Source organism: Fukomys damarensis, unplaced genomic scaffold, assembly GCF_012274545.1.
Source record: "Fukomys damarensis isolate Sample0158 unplaced genomic scaffold, DMR_v1.0_HiC HiC_scaffold_24, whole genome shotgun sequence".
Classification (NCBI taxonomy): domain Eukaryota; kingdom Metazoa; phylum Chordata; class Mammalia; order Rodentia; family Bathyergidae; genus Fukomys; species Fukomys damarensis.
The window spans coordinates 42520885-42542015 of record NW_022900936.1 but is presented as its reverse complement, the minus strand read 5'-3'; the positions used below and the strand labels follow the sequence as shown (position 1 = coordinate 42542015).

General features: G+C 34.9%; 1 protein-coding gene across 1 annotated transcript in view; it reads right to left on the bottom strand.

Moving 5' to 3' along the window:
* The window catches only part of Crybg3 (crystallin beta-gamma domain containing 3), a 92586-nt gene that overhangs the window by 18324 nt on the left and 53131 nt on the right, over positions 1-21131 (bottom strand). Inside the window, exons 15-17 of the mRNA XM_019210799.2 lie at positions 20522-20554; positions 14514-14623; positions 10950-11076 (exon numbers count right to left, since the gene is read on the bottom strand). Coding sequence (XP_019066344.2) covers positions 10950-11076; positions 14514-14623; positions 20522-20554 — 270 coding nt within the window. The remainder of the gene's footprint in view (positions 1-10949; positions 11077-14513; positions 14624-20521; positions 20555-21131) is intronic.

Genomic DNA, 21131 nt, shown 5'->3' with positions numbered 1-21131 from the left:
GAAAATAAAGTGTTTGTAGATGGGGAGGGGAGGAGGGGGTGAAGGGAGGGCAGGGGTAAGGAGAAAAAAATGAGAATCAAGACGTCATGTAGAGGTACAAGATCCCAACAATGAATGTAACTGTACTGTATCCCTAAAATATACCAATAAACTCAAAGATGAAAAAAAAAATCTAACCACCCTAAGATTATCAGGATAGTTCACTATCTTTTCCTCCAAGTTGTAAAGTTTGCTTTTTTACATTTGGTGTAAGTAAGGTTTTGGCTGTTGTTTTCCATATAAAGAGCAAATTGTCTCAATGCTATTTAATATTAAATAATAGCACCACTGAGATGCTGTTTTTTTTTTTAATTTGGACTTATGATCTTAAGTTTTTTTTTTTCTCATTGAGTTTATTGGTACTTTTTAGGTATACAGTACATTTATATTCATCATTGGTGATGCTGTTCCTGTAATCTCCCACAGTCGTATTATTACATATATCATTTTATATACTACCCTATTCCACTGTTCATTTGTCTGTCCTTAAACCAGTACTTACTAACTTATTTATTACTGCTGTTTTTGTATTCTCCCTAAGTCTGTTTGATGGGATAGTAATCCTACCTGTTACTTTGAAAAATTTATCTTGATATTCTGGATCCATTTCTTTTCCTATTAAGTTTAGGAAAAGATTGCCATGTTTTATCCACATCTACTCAGAAAACAAACAAAAACTGTATATGTTTGCATGGAAATGTATCAATCTAGACAATGTTGAGTCTTTTATAAAAGATTGGTTTTTGTCCTTCAAAAATTTTCTAAAAGAACTTAGATTTATTCCTAAGCACCTCAGAGTTTAATTTCTATTTGTTTTGTATGTAGCAACTTTAAATATGCACATTACCCTAATGATTTATCTGTATAGTTTCTTCCTTTTTTATTTTCTTGTATTATTTAAATATTATTAAACTGGCTAGAACTAGTACTATTGAGAAGATGTGGTGGTAGAAGAGACCTTTGTCTTCTGCCTGAATTTAAAGCAAACTCTTGCATAGGTATTGTGAAGTTTACTACACAATTTTTTGGTTTCATTTTCTAAATGTACCCAATAGTTATTAATACTATTAACTACCAGAAATTCTGCTAAAAAACTTAATAGTGGGCACATTCTTCTAAACCTTATAAACTCACTGTTTCCTTTCACTCTACGATTGAATTTATAGCCCTCTGTTGGTAGCTGTGTGTCTTATTCAGCACCTGTGCTCTAAATAAAGCACTGACATTCTTATTCTGCTTCTTCAGATCTTTTATGTCATAACTGCATTTAAAGTTTTTCTGTAGGGGCTGGGGATTCAGCTCAGTGGTTCTACCACCTGCCTTGCATGTGCAAGGATCCAAGTTCAATCCTAGTACCAATAAATAGATAGATCCAAGTTCAATCCCTAGTACCAATAAATAAAGTTTTTCTACAGGCTCTTGTTGTGTCTTTGCCTGCTTATGGCTGCCAGGACAGGATTATTACTTCTTAAGTGGCTAAATTTCCCTGCCAAATCACCACTTAGAGAAACAACAAGCAAATGATTGCTCCCATGGAAACACACTAAAAGTATGTTACTCAAAACACTGCTGGGCCAGTAATGTACTAGCATGTTCTACATGCTGGTCTAAAATTCACCTTAATCTCCTCCTTAGATTATAAACAGTTGCTCAGGTATCCTGTGCTTATCTGTATATGTACCTATTTTATTTGCTCACTATCCAGTTTGATGTTAAAGCATTTCATTAATAGCCAGTAGGTATAAATTATTTTTTTAAATCTGTTTCCAAAGCTACGATTAGAACATTGTAAGTAGATAAGACAAGCTCATGCAAAGTCCAAAGTATAACCTTTCCTATGGAATGAACAGAATTAGTTATGCTCTAAGCTCTAGGCAGAGCGTAACTATGGTGAATTCAAAGCTACAATAAATATAGTTCTTGCACTTAAAATACTTTACAAGTTCATAAATGTGTGACAAAAGGTAGAAAGTCAAAGTGAAACATCTTGAGATACTGAGAAAATATTTAGGGCAGATAAAAATCTCTTCAAGACTGAAGATGGGGCTAAAGGGAGCTTTATGAAAGGAGACATGATGAAGATTGAGCATTATTGAAAATGTAAGCTGGACTCAATCTCAGTAGTTCAGATTTTATTGGAAGGTTATATGCTCGAAACTGATAACTGGGAAGAAAGAGCCCCAATAATCCCAGCACTTTGGGAGGCTGAGACAGAAGTATCTCAAGTTTGAACTCAGCCTGGGCAGTGTAGTGACTTAGCAACATCCTATCTCAAAATAAAACAAACACAAATGTGCTAGGGATATAAATCAGTGTGAAGGCCCAGAGCTCAACTTTAGTAGCACCAAAAAAAAAAAAAAAAAAAAAAAAAAAAAAAAAAAAAAAAAAAAAAAAAAAAAAAAAAAAAGTAAAGGAAGGTGTGGAACAGCCATACTTAGCTTAGCTTACATGAATACTAGTAGTTTAACCAGATGAATAGTGTAATGATAAGAATAAAAGAAGACTAGAAGAGGCAAAGTGGGATGCTGAAGAGTGTGCTGATGAAGACCCACTTGAATCTGGGAAAATAACACAACTGCTTACAGATTTGGAAATGATCTACCTTGAGAGAGATGAGAGCAGAAGTTATGATAATAGAAGTATCCAAGAACAGGAGAGAAAAGGATCTCTGGGAGACATTTACTCAGGATTTGATATGAGTTGAATCTATTATTATCTGATTTTCTTTTTAAAAATAGTGCTTAGCACAAAACGTGATAGAGTAGGTGCTCAATACTTTAGACTGAATAAATATAAGATGCACATTCAGCAACGCTGTTACTATGCAGCATTTGTACTTCTTTAAAAAGGATTGAGCAACTTTAGTTTTCTTTGGTAAAAGCAAAATTTCACCTCCAAAATTTCTAATCAGTTCTGTGTTTCATACATGAAACTGGTACTATTCCCCGGTCATTTTCACTAGCCTGTCATCTTGTTGCTTTTTTACACACAGTGTGGTTATTTCCAAATGTAGAAGGGTTTGATTTCAACAAAACAGTTAAGCTTCATCATACCTACTATTAAGCCCCTTTCATCTTAACAGATCTTGTAAATGTTAAGCACAGTTAGCAAAACAAGGTCTGTGAAACCTGTAAACAGAAAATCTATAGAATATGTGCTGCTGAAGCAAGCACAGAAACAAATCAACAGACACTCACTCCACAGTGATTTGAAACTGATACACAGATATATTATGAGGTGCCTGTTTTTTTCCAAAAATACAGTTATAACTTATGAAGATCCTGATAAAAACCCTGGCCCTTAGTTCATTTTCCTATTACAAGGCCATTTAATTTGGTCTTATGTCTTTCAAATACTTACATAGATCCATCAAATTTGCCAATATTAAGGCCAGGGATTTAGCTCAGTGGTGTTGCTTCATACCTCGAGTTCAATCCCCATTACCAAAAATAAATAAATAAATAAAAATCCCAATATTAAATTAACTGATGTTTTAAAATTATAAATGTATTCTGAAAGGGAACTGGGGATTTTATTCTGAGGTAAGCTCCTCCTTTTTTCTGCCATTCACTTTTTCAGCCACCAAAACCACCTCCAGGCTGTCACTAAAAATTAATCTCAACAATCTTTTCTCTTCCTTCCTTCCTTGTTTCAAATAAGTTGGCTCTGTTACAGAAGAATATGCACAAGATTATTAACATTTCATAATCTCTTATTTCCAAAAATCTAATAACAGAAAACACCTCTGTGTGTTTGCAAAACTTTGGTTGATTAGAAACATTCACTATCAACTTCATTTCTGCTCAGTGGGGAGGGTAAGGAGTCTATTCCTATGTGCCAAAGATTTTAGGATTGGATTTATAACTTCTCATTGCAACAGAATGTAAATGCTGTTTATCTGAGAAGGAGCTTCTAATGTAACTGCACTTGGGATCTCTTCATCTTTCCCACTGTCATGAAAATAGGCATTCCCCCAGTAGTAGGTACCCCCATCGGATTGATCCCACAACAAACTATATAACAAATGTGCACCTAAGAGCATACCTAAGATCAACTTACATCTGAAGTACAGGACAAACAATTGTCTTGCAGGTGGTGAGACAAAAGTGAAAAATAAGGCTGCGTGTTCTAGCTCATGCTTGTAATCCCAGTACTCAGAGGCTGAGGCAAGAGCATGGCCACGAGGTCCAGGCCAGCCTAGGATACATAGTGAGTTCAAGGCCAGTCTGAACTACACAGCAAGACCCTGTCTCAAAACAAAACCAAAATGTTATGAACCTAAAAATAATACTATTTTTGTGAAAGCTAAAATGGTGTTATTCCTCTAGACTATGTGATACCTACAGCTAGACAGATACATTTTCATGTCCAGTTAGAAATATGAGGATACTAGCTTGCAACAGAATTGGAAGCAGTTCAGATTTGAAAGCAACTGAAAGCAAAAGGTTTGAAAAAAAACCTGTTCTAGCAGTTTCTTTGCTGATGAGTAAACTGAACCTCAGTTAAATTAAAAGATTGCCCCAGGTCACATTAGCACGAAACAGTAGTAAACAAGGTTCCTGAATACTTTCACTGTGAAATTATTCCAACACTGCAAATTATGTATCTAGAGACCTCTAACCTGAAATATCTGTCTGTACCAACAGAAGTTAGCCTGCAGCAAAATGTCATTTGCAAAACATACTAATCTTGTGTGAATATGAAGTCTTGGGACTCCTCAATAGGAGTCCATATGACACTAAGCACTACATCCCAACATATCCAGCTAAGTCAACTGCAGGAACACCCACAGCCTGCAGTTTTAACTATCAAAAGAAAAATCAGTGGATTAACATATACATACATAAAGTCAACTGGACAGAAACATTTCTGAGAATTAATCAAAAATCACACTGGTTTGTGCCATAGGCAGTGGTATTAACAAATCTATAGAAAAAGACATCAATTCCTAAGTTGAGCAGTCTTCTTTTGCCAGACTCTTCTATGCTATCTCTGCCATGGCGCCTTAAATCCATGGGATACATCATCTAAAACTGTGAAACAAATAAAGCTCTCTAAGTTGCTGTTGTCAGGTATTTTGGTCCTAAGAACAAGACAGCTAATATACTATGCTCCTCCAGAAAAATAAAATATGCAGGACAGACTTCCCTACACATTCTAATCATTAGAATCCACTTATTACAGATTACTAAATTAGCCTTCTGCTTTACATATCAGTCTCCCTAAGTCTGGTCAAGGGCCTTGAGGGTGAAGCATTGTTTACTTCACCAGGGGAATGTTACCTGCCAAGGCCTCTAAAGTCAACATGCTGGCCTTTGCTGGATGTCCAAGGTTATTTCTTACTCCTGCTTCAGCACCAAACCTGCTGCCCTAATATATCTTCAAAAGAGACGTTTCAAATATTTAAAATATACCAGGAAAAGGCACTAAGAAGACCAATGTGTTGCTTTAACATAAACTGAATATATTCTACCTAGTTCTTGAGCAAAAACTCTAGAGGCTTCAAGTCCATTCCAGCAGGCATCTTTATCCACACTCACTAGCTTCCACAGGACCAAAACTAAGGCCATGCAACTGCACCTGACAACTGAAATAAAAGCATTGCTTTCTGTCCATACATCTTTATTCCCAAGTTTGATCATTCATTGTATACTTCACGAATGTAAAATAATTGTAACTCTTAAAAGAAAATGGTTATATTCATTAATTTGAGTCTCTAAAATGCGTTCACCAAATTAAGAGTACTAAAAATTATTTCAAGATGGTAATATTTAGACCTATAACTTGCTTTTACCAAGTATCTATTGATTTGACCATAAAAAATTACTATGAAAATTTATTCCTCAATAAATGTGGGCTGCTTTTCAATGCCTTTTCAGCATTATCAAAACTTTTAGATTACCAACTCACATTTTTTTAAAATAAAAACCAGTCTTCCTCAGACAAATAGGATATATCAAAAGGCCTTTATTTTCACTAAAGTCATTGTCTACAGGGCCACCGAGACAGACCAAGATCTCTATTTTTATTCTAGTTCCTTAGCCAAGACTCTATTCTTAGCCTGCTACTAAGAATACTCTATCCAGCAATGCATTCTGGAATAGGATGACATTGTTTAGGCTGAGATCAAAGAACCTGACTTGTCATGATCTCTGAAATCAGCTCTAACCAAAAAGTGAGTCCCTGCCACTATTATATAGGACTTCTAATCACTTCTGTCTGAATATCAAACTTTGACCAGATAGGTCTCTAGAAAATCATAATTAGATATCTTGAAAATATTGCAGATCCTTACTTCTCTGCACAGAGCCTGTAGACCAGAGCACAGCATTCATAACCCCATAATAGTGATCCTGTTTTCTCAGAGACTGAACACATTTATTAGAAAGGAGAATCTCCTTACTCTAAAAATGTGGGTTTCCAAGGTGACCCAGATAATTCATTGTCCTTGCCTTGATACTGGAAGCCTGAACACCAAACTGTCGTATGACTTATCTAATAAAGTTAAAAGGTTGTGTTACTTTTCTATTTATGCAGCTATAATAACAACCGTGGTATTAATAGCCCACACTGGATACAGTGGAGTAGTGATGAACAGCAAAATTCAGCCTCTCAGAGACCTGGAATCGAGACACCTGGAACATGACAACTTGGCAATAAGAAAATAAGTAGATCACTGGATATTAAGAAAGAATTGATAAGAAAATTAGAAGCTACAGAGAACTTGGAGAAACTCATCAAGAAAAAAAGGAAGTACTTTGGAAGCTTACCCTGGCTCCTGAAGAGCCTGTTTCTCCAAATGCAAAGTAAGCCCCAGGATTGGGAGTTTGAGGGGGAATCAAGAGACCAAGTCAGCAGCACACTGGCCCAAAGAAATGCCCATGGCTACTGTAAACTGCAAAAATAGCATGGGGTTGTACTCCAAAATGACTCCTTTTACTCAGCAGGCAGTGGTTAAGAGAAGGGATCCAGTGTAGTACCCACCATGTTGCTAGAGGTTGTTTAATCCAGCACTATTTCTGAAAAGGATTGAATTTTGTTTAAGACTAAGACTTGGAACAATCAAAAGAAAAATTCACTTTAGTTTCCCATATTATCCATAGTGACTTGGTGAGAGACAGCCCCAGGAGATAACTGCAGAGAGGGTGTGGACTAGGCATACACCTCCTGAGAAGTTTAAGCTCATGATGGGAAAGATATAGGCCCTGAGTTATGTGGTGAGAAGCCAGGCCCAGCTTGTATAGCTCTCAGAAGAGCAACTGGATCGCAGACCAGAGTCTCATTGCTTTCCCCATCTACCAAAGTGAGTAAGGATGTTCTTTAGCTTGAATGGTTGCCACAGACAGAGGGGCTTTTGGAAAGGTGTTGGCAGTAGGCTCACAGATCCACAGGTCATAAAGTAGGCAGAGAAAATTGTGACTTGCTGGATTCCTGAAACTGTGGACCTGGAAAGAATACAGTTATTAGATGGCACAAAGAAGGCTCTTCTAAGATTAACTGGAATTAGTGAAAAATCAGAAGACAGTATAAATGGCATAAAATAACCTGTTTACAGAAATAATAGCAGAAAACTTTTCAAATAGCGGGAAAAGAATTGAACAAATAAATGAGGCATATAGAACCCAAAATAGCCACGATCAGAAAATAACCTGTCCAGGACACATCATAGTTAAAATCCTGGAAGTCCAACACAAGTAATAAAACTACCAACTAAGAAAATCCCACTTTAAAAAACCTACCAAGAAAAGCACTGATGGATACAGCACTTAATTCTACAAGAAATTTATGAAAGACCAAACACCATTATTTCTCAAACTCTTTGATGAAAGTGAAAGGGAAGGAGTACTCTCAAAGTCATCCCTGGTAGTTAACATTACCCTGATTCCAAAACCAGGAATGACTCAACTAATCACATAAACAGAAGCAAGGATAAAATAAAATGATCCCCTCAATATATGTAGAAAAAGTCTTTGACAAAATCCAAAATTGTTTCATGATAAAAAACCATGAATAAAATAGGTATGATAGGGCCTCATTTCAATCTGATAAAAGCCTTATATATAAGACAAAGCTATTATCAACATCATATTAAATGGGGAAAATCTGAAAGCTTTCCCTTTAAAATCAAGAACAAGATAAGGATATCCACTATCACCATTCCTGTACAAAACAGTACTTAAAACATTAGCCACAGCAATTAGGAAAGAGAAAGAAAAGGTATACGTATAGGAAAGGAAGAAGTCAAATCATCACTATTTGCAGATGACATGTTCTGTTACAAGGAAGACTCAAAGAATTTCACCAAAGTCTCCTAGAATTAATACTTAAATTCAATAATATAGCAGGATACAAGATCAACACCCAAAAGTCAGTATCATTCCTATATAACAATAAAGAACTCCCAGAAAAAGAAATTAGGAAAACAATACCATTCACAATTAGCATCAAAAGAAATATTTAGGAATTAACCTAAATAAGGAAGTAAGAGACCTCTACAACAAAAACTAGAGTACTCTTAAGGAGACTGAAGACATCAGAAAAATGCAAAGATATTCTCTGTTTCTGAATAGGCAGAACCAAAATGGCCATTCTTCCAAAGCCAATATACAGATTTAACACAATCACAACCAAATATCAATAGCATTCCTCACAGAACTAGAGAAAACAATCCTAAAATTCTTATGAAACAAACAACAGAATAACACATGAGATCCTGGACAAGAGCAAGTAAGTAGTAGGCATCACAGTCCCAGATTTCAATGAGACAGTACTATCAAAAAAAAAAAGGGGGACATGTGGATCAATGAATCAGCACAAAAGGTGCAGTTATCTGATCTTTGACACAGGGGTCAAAAATATACTGGAGGAAAGACAGTTTCTAACAAATGGTGCTGGGAAAACTAGCTATCCACATGTGTAAGACTGAATCTAGATCCATATTTCTCACCATGTAATAAAAACTAAAATTAGAATGAATCAAAGACCTAAATGTTAGAACAGAAATAATGTGCTAGAAGATAAAACAGGTAAAACTCTTGAAGACACAGGCACAGGTAAAGACTTCCCAAACAGAACTCAACTGCACAAACAGAATCAACAAATGGGACATAATAAATTAAAAAGTGCACAGCAAAGGTTAACAGTCAACATAAGGAAGAGACAACCTACAGAATGGGGAAAAATTTTTGCCAGATACCCCTGAGACAGGACTAATATCTAGAATATATAGAGAACATAAAAAAAAGAAGACCCTGTAAAATTAAAGATCCAATCAAAAACAGGACAAATGAAATACATAGATACTTCTCAGAAGTACCAATGTCCCATAAATATATGAGAAAATGTTTAACATCTCTGGCCATTAGAGAAATGCAAATTAACACAGAAACTCTATCTTACTCCAAAAGAATGGCTGTCATCAAGAAATCAGAGAACACCACATGCTGGTGAGGTTGCAGGGAAAAAGGAACCTTTCTATATTGTTGTAGGGAATGTAAACTAGTACAGTCATTATAGAAATTAATATGGAAATTCTTCAAAAAACCTAAAATTGGGGGCAGTGGTTCTGCCGCCTGCCTCAATAGCACAAGGTCCCAAGTTCGATTCCCAGTACCAAAAGCAAAACAAGAGAAAACAAACAAAAATATATTTGAGGCAGGCATGGTGGTGCACACCTATAATCCCAGCACTTGGGAGGCTGAGGCAGGAGAATCGCTGTGAGTTTGGGACCAGCCAGGGCTAGTGAGTTCCAGGTCCATACATAGTGAGACCCTGTCTCAAAAAATAACAACAAAAAAAAAACCCTAAAATTGGAAATTCCATTCAACCCATCTATTTATTCCTTTTCAATAGTTATCTTCCCAAAAGTGTTAAAGACATCCTATTGAAATAATACATATATACCCATGTTTATAGAAGCAGAATTCATTTGTCCAACAGACGAATTGATAAGGTGGTATTTACATACCATGGAATAGTACTTCACTATTAAGAGGGATAAAATTTAGTGATTTTGTAGGAAAATGAGCATAATGTTAAGTGAAATAAATCAGACACACAAGTTTAAATACCACATGACTTCTTATATGAGAAACTCAAACTATAATAAAGAGTCAATTAAAAGAAGAGATAATAGGAGATAAAAAGTTCTTTTGCAAATTGAAAAGTGACCAAGAGATGGAGTGGGATGGGGAAACAAAGAGGATGAAAAAGTACCTAGGATGTGTTACGTATATGTGTCAACTGCACAAGGCATGTGATCCCAATAAAAAAATGAAAACTGAAAAAAAAAAAAGCCAACATTAAGGGCTTATCACATGCTCGGCATTTTAGAAACTCCATCTCATTTAATATTCCAGTAATCTTATATGGTACTGTAATTTGTTATAGATAAGAAAAATTTTACCAATGTTGCCTAAACTGATTAAGGTACCAAGCTACTATTTAAGCATAGGCTTTTATTACTCTAGTTCTTGAGTTGTGTACTCCTATTTAAGCAAAAGAGAAGACACAAGAGAAGTGGGGGGAGGAAAAAACTATAAGGAAATATCAATTGCATTTTGCTTGATTTTCATGAGCAGACTAAATTTTATAATCAGTAAGTAAATTATTCATATGCTGATACTTCCCCTTACAACATTTCTTTCAACTTTGCCATCCATTATTCAAGGATTAAGCCCTTCACATGCATTATTTTATTTAGTTCTTATAAGAATCCTTTGAAGTAGATATCGCTATTCTTCCTTAACAGATGATGGAGCTGAAGTATACAAAGATGACCCAGTTTCATTAGGGCTGCATAGCTGGTAAGTAGTAGAACTAGGCTCACATCCAAATCTCTCAAGCATTCCAGGTACTTACACATTTAAACTGGACCAGGAAGAATCTCATAATTACAGCAAAGTACTTACATAGTCAATAGGCTTAAGGGATGTAACTCCAGATGTTGGGCAGCCACAGGAAGTAAGGTCAGCATAGAGGCCTTCTTCTAACACACACTGATTATAGAAAATGTCCTCTTGGTAACAGAGAAGCCAGCTGTAAAACAAGCAGATATCCAACCAAATTACAGTCAGCTGGCAGTGAGGGCTCACCATCATGCTGTGGAAACTGGTGCACCAGTGATTGCTTACCATACCATATCAGGAAATTTACATGTATTATTTCATGAACATCAAAAATTCTTTGATTTAGAAACATATCCTCACCTTTATAGGCAACAAAACTAAGGATTAAAAAGCTTTAGTGATTTGTCCAGAATTCCCCTACCTATTAAAAGACAGGGCTGAAATTTGAAATAAGACGACATCTGTATTATGCTAAAAATATTCTTTCATTTAGTGCCTTCTGAAGCAATATACTGGGATCAAATTATAGGGATGATTATTTGAAAAAATTAGAAGTTATTTTGGGAAAAATTAAAACTATCTTTAATGATCTTTTAATGATTCAACGTGGATAAGTGTAGGAGCTAGACTTCTAAAATTACATAAGTATGTAAAATCACATGAGATAGCTAACAGAAATTTAAAAAAAAAATCCTTTAGAATCCTTGATGGTGAGTAATCGTCATTACAACACTCACCAGAAGCTCAACTAAGACATTCTTTTTTTTTGTATCCAGGATCAAACTCAGGTCCTTGCACTTGCAAAGTAACAGATTCTCCTTTGAAAAGGGGCCCAAGGGAAAAATTAATTTGCTATTGATAATTTAGTTTTTGTGTGTTTCAGTTCCAGTTCTGTATTTTAAGATTGTACTATATCTATACCAGGTTAACTTTGGATTACCACAAAATATCCTCTCTGACATTTACTGTCATATCTTCTACACAATAAGCATTTTCTAGCCAACATTTATCAAAAGTTTTCATTGCACAAGGCATGAGACTATGTCTTTCATGCACATTATTTTATTTAGTTTTTAAAAATCATTTGAGGTAGATAGCTATTCTTTCTTTGTGGATGAGGAAATTGAGGTCCTGAGAAGTGTGACCTGATTTGCTTATGAATACATAGCTGGGAAGTAATAGAAATGAGCTCTAGGCAGGTCTCTCTAATGTTCCAAGTACTTACACAACTTCCATGATTCTTAAATTCTTTAATAAAGTTGTAGTTGTCCATTTCCTAGATAATAAAAGATTTTCTTCCAGAAAAACTTTAATGATTCTTTTTATAAGAAAATGAAAATATATCTTATAAAATATTTTAATGAAGAAAGTCAAATAATACTAAAGAAATTACTTTGGGACATCCGTCCATGTTTTCCTTTTTTCTAAAGAGTTACAGATAGTCTACTTATTATAATACTTCACTGTGTACGTTTTAATGCTGTGAAAGTCTCATGACCTGTTTAGAAGTATAAAACAGGAAGAAATACAAAGAGGTTCAAAGCAGAAGAGCTTTAGGAAATAGGGGAAAGACTGCTTAGAGTGAATGAAGGTTAACAGAATGGTTTCGACTAAACTTTAAAGGATATATTTGGATTAGTATTAAGCAGGGGACACAAATTTCTGTATCTGCAGGTGGCCAGTCAAGTCATGCACATGAGTACTGTAACAGGTGAGAAGAAAATGAGATTAGCAGTGGATGTGATACACGGTAAAGTATACTCTCCACCCACTAAAAACCAGCAATTACTGCCAAAGGTGAAATCTTTCTTAGTCATCAAATCTTCCGTTTTTTTAAGGGGACCATGAAAAACATTTCTTCTGAAATAATATATCATAAACCAAAGTCTTGATGTGCAAAAACTTTTAACAGTGTGTAGCCTGACCAAATAATATCCACTGGTTAGATTTACCACAGAACTGTAATCTTTGATATAGATTAAGGGTTAGCAAACTGTAGCCTCAATATCTGTTTTTATACAGCCCACAAGATAAGTCTGGTTTACAAGTTTTTAAATTGTTTTAAAAATTAAAAGCAGACTATTTTATGACATGTAAATATTATGTACAATTCCAATTTCTATGTGCAAAAGTGAAATTTCATTGTAACAGAGCCATGACTCTGCACTTTGTACTGCCGATGGCTGCTGTTTTTTAACAACAGTGTTAAAGCAGCTGGAAGAGAGCCTATTCATCCCAAAGAAGAAAACATTTACTAGCTGCACCATCACAGAAAAAGGTTGCCAACTTCTGGTATAGGAAATAAGAAGAAAAAAAAATGGCTGAGTAAATGAAGGGAGGAAGAATGGGAAGACAGTAGGACACAATGGAGACTGAATAGGAAAAAGCAGACTAACAATAAAGCATAGAAAAACAGGAGCTGAATTTGACCTTTCTGAAACTAGAGAATGACTGGGGGAATTAAAAGCAGATTAATAAAAATATTAAACTGGACTTAGGGACAAAATAATTGGTCTATGACTGGTTCATGGTAAATACTAGAAATAAATAGACAGTGAAACATGAAGTAATTGGGAAACTGAAGTTCCTCAGGTGAAAACAGGAGTTCTTAGTTTCTATTGCTTCAAGAAACAAGGGAGGAAAACTGACTTACCAAGATAATTTGAAGGAGAAATACAGAGATTTTGATAGAGTAGAAGGTAGATATGTAAAACATGGAGACATCACTGAACTGTATACTTATAAACAGTTAAATGGTAAATTTGGAGTTGTGCATATTTTACTAAATAAAAAAAACAGAATACATTTCAGCCCTTAGTTAGAATCATATAGTTTTATATACATGTAAGACTCAAAATATCAATGCAGTTCAAAGAATACAGAGTTTAAAATTAAAATAACCAAAACTATCCTTCATCTGACAATTGGTATATATAACCTTGGGAAACTAACTGTAAATCTTGCTTCCTCATTTGTAAAGTGGAGATAACATAATACTTTTTTTTCTCCCACTTTACCAGGGACTGAACTCAGGATCCTGCACTTGCAAGGCAGGTGCGGTGCCAGTGAGCTAAATCCCCGGCCCAAGATAACATATACTTTTTGTTGTTGTTGTTTGAGACAGGGTCTCAGTATGTAATTGAGACTGACCTGGAACTCACTATGTAACCCAGGATGGTCTCAAACTCACAGCGATCCACCTGCCTCAGCTTCCCGAGTTTTGGGATTACAGGCATGTGCCAAAACACCTGGCCTTAAAATAACATTTACTTTAGAAAAATGAAAAAGTAAAAATAAAATTAGAAGTGATATGTCTCATATGGAAAAAAAGTTATTTTTATAGTATTCTATAATGCTGTATACTGAACACATAATAGAAACATTCAAAGTATTTAGAAAATATTCTAAGAAAATCTTCTCAAAGATGGTTAATAAGCACTTTTTTCCCTGTAATCTGTGACTCACATAAAAATTCAGCAAAACTAGGCTATTTAGTAGTTAGCAGTGCCTAAAAGTTTAAAAATTCACTGTACAGTATATGCAAAAAAAAAACAAGCCAAATCTTTGTACATGTAACAGAAATTGACTTATTAGGTAACAAAGAAAATACTGAGCAAGCAGACTTACCAACCTCGAAGAACTTTCAAAGAACATGGTGTAAATGAAGTCAGATCAGAAGTTTCTTTTGTATAATCTATGCATTCACCTTGGAACCCTGGTTTACTGAATGCTTTGAGCTATAAGAACAGCAACATAACAACAATTAAGCAGAAAATAATTGCCATCAAAAGCAAATAAAACCTTTAATTTCATATGCTTGTAAAAAATTCAGGAAGATAATAGAGTCATCTTTTATCTATTATCAATGAATTTATGTTAAGATGATAACATTCTCCTTTAAGTCACACTTTTTTACATGTTTCAAATCATCATTTAATATTTTCATTCATCTTTTCCTCCAAATTCTGGATATAGATGCCTAGAAAATAGTACTTTCTCTATTAGTAAATCAGAATTTCTCCACTAAAATTTGTTTTCTGTCCATTACATCAAACAATATTATTCCCTATGGAAAGATAAAATATATAAAATAAGCAAACACAAAAGAAGTTTAGGGACATGTCTTACTTTTCTCTTGTCGCTGAGACAAAATACCTAATCCCCAAAGTTAAAGGGGAAACAGTTTATTTAGCTCACAGTTTATGGAGATTTCAGTCCATAATGGACTGCTCCAAGGCAGAGTGGCACATGGCAGAGGCGTTACAGAGGAAAAACTTTGTGGCGCCTACTCAGTAGCAAAAGCAACAAGAGGACCATAATAGTCTTTATCCAGACAATGGGGTTTAGGGCAGTGACAAACCAATCAGTGTACTGGTTTAGTAATCACATGCCCTTAATCCCAGCATCACACACTCTAGATTCAGCCACCTTTGAAAAAGCCACTTATGAGGCTTTTGGGGGACATCTAGACCCAAACCATAACAGCAGAGTTGCTATGCCTTTTCTCTCTCCAAGTCTTCTTGATCCACAGTTAACAGAGAAGAGAATATGAGTGTAGGAACAGATGGGAGAGAAAATGATAAGATTAGTGGAAGATTATGGTGAAGAAAAGACATCTGTTCCAGGTATTTTAGTTTACATGATTGAGTTTTCTGATAAGAATACTTTGCACATCTTACAGTTATATACCACTTTAGTTCCTTGCTTTTCAAGAAAATCTTTGAAATTTCAACTCTAGTTCCCTTTAGAGCAGAGAAATAACAATATGCAACTCTAGTGGCCTTAGATCAAACTTAAGAAAGAAAACATTAGTGAACCCTATAAACATTCCGTAACACATTAGCATGGCTCATTAGTCCACCCTATGTTGACAGGCCTGCAAAGAACACACTGGTAAGTGATCTTCAGCTGCACCTCTTCTACCTGTGCTGGAATCAAGAATAGAGCTTCTTTAAGCAGCAGGTGTTCACCTCCTTCATCTTCCCAAGGGTCTTCTTAAAGGAATTGTTTCCTGGCTATCTCATTCTGCTCTAACTTGCTTGGTCTAATATCAAATATCAGTCCAAACCAGGGAAATAAAAGAACCAGCTCCCCCCTAATCAACTGTGGCTTGCACATGACTTCCTATTGTGAAAGAAATATTATTTGTATTTGAAGCATTAAAACCAAGGGGCTCCTCACATTAAAGAGATAAGATCTAGCAGGCTTCTGCAAGTGTCCTTCTGGTGGATATAGAGGATTGGGGAAAAAAAGTCCAACACTTACCTTTTCTTAACATAAAGTTTTATAAAAATACAAGGCTAAAAGCAAGTTACTTTTTATCTCCAAGAGTATAGAGAAATTTCTTCAAAGTGAAAATTTTATCTACATACATAATAAGAATTGGAAAAACCACATATGATTAGAGACCACAGCTATCTTATTTACTACTTGTATTCCCAGTTCAATGAATTAATTTTATACAATGCCACCTCTGGTCAGTTTGGTTGCAACCAGAATCATGGAAAGAATGAAGTTCGTGGACCAAGGTGTCATTGTACTGCTGAGCTTAAGATTTGTATTTTATCATGGAGCCATGAAATATTCTTAAGACTACTAACAATGAAAATTAAACATAGTTCAGATGGTTTTACTGTTTCATATCCAGAAAAATTAAAATTCACACACATATATAATCTATATAAAGTATTTCTTATTTAATGGGTTAAAATAGTCTTTCCCCATACTTTACAAGACTGGATTTAATGCTTACTGGAATTTATTTTAATTCCAAAACAAGATCTAGTATATGCACTCAAAAGTAGACCAACTCCACAAAGGTACTACCTCATTTTAACCGTTGAAATGACTCAGAATAAAACAACTCTCATAATATTCTGAGAATGGTCAGAACAAAAGCCAACTCTGTGTTCACTGTAACAGTACTGTACCTTGGAAAAATTTAAATTCTGAGAAAAACTAGCTGGATAAATCACTATGGTGGTTTTTTTTTCCAGATTAATGGAGAATAAATGTACAAACAAAACAACTCAAAGTAGGTTGCTTATAACCTAGGAAAAGACTCAGATGAACACAACATGAATATTTTTCAAAAGATACCCATCTCTCTATGCCATGTGGGCTTATCTCAATCCCATCAGTCCTCCAAACATAGGTGTATGGAAGCAAAAACAAAGACAAGGCAAGGTGGCCTTTTATATATGTTGTGGTATTTCCTCTTCAGAAATATCCTTTAAGGCTAAAATTGTCATCATTTTACAAAGATTCTGCAGAAATACTTTTTACTGTGTAATCATCACTTATGATACATGTGAATAAAATGTGTTAATCTTTTCAAATTAGAATGAAAAACTCGAGAACTTAATTGCTGTTCAAACACAGATGCTATGTTAAATTTATTTCACAATATCAGCATTGTCTTTTAAAGTAATTTTATTTACCCCAATACTAAAATAAGAATAAGAAGAAAAATTTTATTTCCTGTCTACATAAATCTTTTTCTAGCCAGGTGTGGTGGCACATGCCTATAATCCCAGCACTCGGGAGGCTGAGGCAGGAGGATCACTCTGAGTTTGAGACCAGCCTGGGTTACATAGTGAGTTACAGGTCAGTCTCAATTACATAGTGAGACCCTGTCTCAAAAAAAAAAAAAAAAATTAAAAAAAAGAAGCTTTTTCTAATCCTTTGGGCTTCCCTCATACATGCAATCTGACTGTTAAAAAAAGTCTTTTATTTTCCCATTACATTACACCTATCTTGTATTACACTCTTATTTATTTCTTGAGTCAATTACACAGTCTACAATAATTTTATTTCCCTGATCACTCATAGAGACTTTCTTACTTCCTTCCTTCCTTCCTTCCTTCCTTTCTTTCTTTCTGGTACTGGGGGTTGAACTCGGGTCCTTGCATTTGCAAAGCAGGCCACAAACCGCTGAGCTAAATCTCCAGCCCCAAAGACTTTCTTTAAATAATTCTCCCTGAGTACTTTTGACTTTGAATCCTATCAAAGAGATCCAGTTGTAGTGCCACAAAGAAATGTTTTTCCCTCTACTGCTCCTGAATCTTACTGATATTTGCCTAAATTTGTTATTTTCCTATCCCCATTTATGAAAACAGTAACCGCAACTATTATAGACCTTGCTATTACTTTAAAATTTGAAGAGGCTAAATTAGCCAACAGAAGAAAATATCCAGTCACTTTTCTTGGCTAGAATTATGTACAAAACGGAAAAGGAGCTCAATCCCTAATAAAAGTCACATTTTTAATGATATTTGTAAACACACTTTAATAAGATGCTAAGAACACATGGTACTTGATTGTGTGAAGAGGGGAAATGGTTAGAATATCTACAGAATGGTGCCTGACTACATTCTCTACTGAAAACTAAATTCACTTTTATGAGATTTCTCGTATTTAGAACTTGTTAAGGCACATAGATGATGACAATGTGAAGACCACTTACATTCTGGTTAGTGTTTGTTTGGAGAAAAATAAAAACAATATAATATTCCACCTGATAATGATAAACTCTGTGAGGACTGAATATTTTGGCTTGGTAATTAGAGTTAGTGACTAATCTTTAGCCTTAGGAGGAAAACACTCTTGTCAATAAAAGGTGGAGTGCTATTAGTATCTGAAACAAGACATGTCTCCTCATGTTTATAGAATAATCAGCAAGTTAATTTTCACTATCACAAATCTCATGATGTATATCAATCTCTATACACATACATTTTCTGGATTCTTCCCCTCTTCATTGGCTTCAGGTTCCCTTTATTATAATCATCAGCATTAAAAAAAAAATTCCCCCCTCTGACTTTAACTCTGAGATGTAACTGAGTGTTTATTCCTCAGGGAAAATAAGTATAACATTTGCAGAAACTATTGATATTCCCAGTCTGACTGTCACAGCTACTAGGGAAGGAGAAAATAATTTGTAGTTACAGAATGGAACTAGCCTGTTGGCTACGATCTGTTTATGTTCAGGTAAGCATAAATTTAAAAAACACCTGAAAATCTGGTCAACTGAAAATAGCAAGAGCTTTGATACTGGGTAAACAAACAAGGCTTTATCTGTATGTTACTAAATATTCAGCTATCATATGTCTGTCAGAAATTTTTATTTCATAGGGCAGTTACCAAGCTACATCTAGAAAAAATAAGGTGGAACAAACTTCACTGGGTGTTTTCTACTGCTTCCTCTCTCTTCAGGTCCTACAGGAAACACTAACTGTACAGAAAATCCTTCTTGCAATCTGCCCCAAACAAGGAAGTCGGTTAAAAAACAAAAACCAAACCAAACCAAAAACAATAGAGAGGCAGGAGAAGGAGAAACAAGAGCTTAAAAGAATGGGACTTCTTAATCTGCACGTAAAGCTCAGAAAATGTACAGTTTGAAAGTATTCTTGTTTAATTCCTTTTTCTACTCGTTATTTTGATTCATGTAAAACAGTGCTTTAAAAATCCAGCTGGGAGTTTTCAAAAATTCAAAATAAAGATCTGGCAGGAAGTGTCTATAAATACAACTACTCGATTATATTCAGAAAGGAAACATTTCTAATAGCACAAGTTAATCAGAAAATAATAAAACCTTAAAGCATTGTGAGTGGAAAGATGGTTAAACTAAGCTAATCTGAAATATGTGAATATTAACATGGATATAAGAAAGATACACAGAGAAATACTTATCATTATATAAAGTTAGTAGATAGCATTTTAAATTAACCACTATATTTGACTTTTTTTTTTTGGTACCGGGGATCGAATCCGGGGTCCTTGTGCTTGTGAGGCAGGTGGCAGAACCACTGAGCTAAATCCCCGGCCCAATATTTGACTTTTTTAACGGCAGTTTTTCTAAATGTGGTTACTTAAAATGAAGCAGAGAAAGCAATGTCTCTTTTTCTTTCTCTTTTATGACTGTGCTCCTCTTATCATGGTATGTCCTTCCGTGACTAGAAAATGTGGCCTTGTGAAAGGAGTCAGAAACAAGGAAATGTCTATTTCACCACATTTACATGTATGATAATGGTATTCACTTAAATCTGAATAGTTTTCATATCAATAAATAGGATTAATGATGACCTCACAGAATTATGAGAAGTATTATGTAGGCACAATTTCTAGCCCTCAATACATAATAAACAAGCATGAGGCTCCAGAGTACTACACAGTCCCATTCAAACCATTAAACACATTAGAAATGAAAAAGGTTTCAAATCATGCTTTGAAGACACATTTGATGTAGATATTGGAAATATGTGCACATTATAATGAAGCCGAGGCAGCAATTGCTCCATGCTATCAGGTCCTCCAGAGATAGCACACTATGCTGTGCTGAACAAGAACAGGACAACGCGGAGGAAGGTAGCACAGGAAAAAATGACCTGAACACGGTGTGAGTAGCAGCTGTGTCAAGAGAAAAGAAAATATACTGTGACAAATTCAGACCAATACAGTCACTGATGAAGATGGCAGTCTTTTCTACTCACAGGTACCAAGTACAATATAAACCACCCTGCTTCATAGATACATAAAAATTATCTGAGGGAAAGAGTAAGGCCTAAGGAAAAAGGTATAAATGTTTTTTGGTAAAACAAGAAATAATTATAAGATAAGAATATTTTTAAACATACCAAATGTGGAGGCTCATTTATCCCAAGTGGTTCCTGAAAAAATATTAAAATATTTTAAACATGTAATTTTAGTTACCTTTTGAATGTTTTGAAAATAGCCTTTAAATTTTTTTAATAGTCTGAGTAATGTACAAGATTTCTTCAACTGGCCAAGACCCTCAAAAAATATATCGAATTCTCTCATAATATTTTATAAATACATTGTATAAATATATTAGTATTTATAACTAACTTAATTCTAGTACTTCTGATGCACCAAAATTCCCAAAAGAAAAAGAGTCTAAAATTCATGTGCACCCTTACTGTTCTGTAGCTTCTTATTGAACTGGTCACCGTCTTGCACAACCTCATGACTTTGCAAAAGAGATTATTCTCTTTGTAGAATGCCCTGTTTGCCTCAAAACTTACTTTATTATAACTTCTAACTCCCTGCTTCCTTTTCTGTGGTAGTCACTGCGAGCTCCCTTCTCCTGCTCTCCCAGTACTGCCTACACATATCATTTTCTCACTAATCACACTATAATTAGTTACTCATATCTCCTTTCAGAAAACAAGAGCCATCAGGGCAGTTTACTTGATTTTTTTTTTTTTTTTTTTTTTTTTTTTTTTA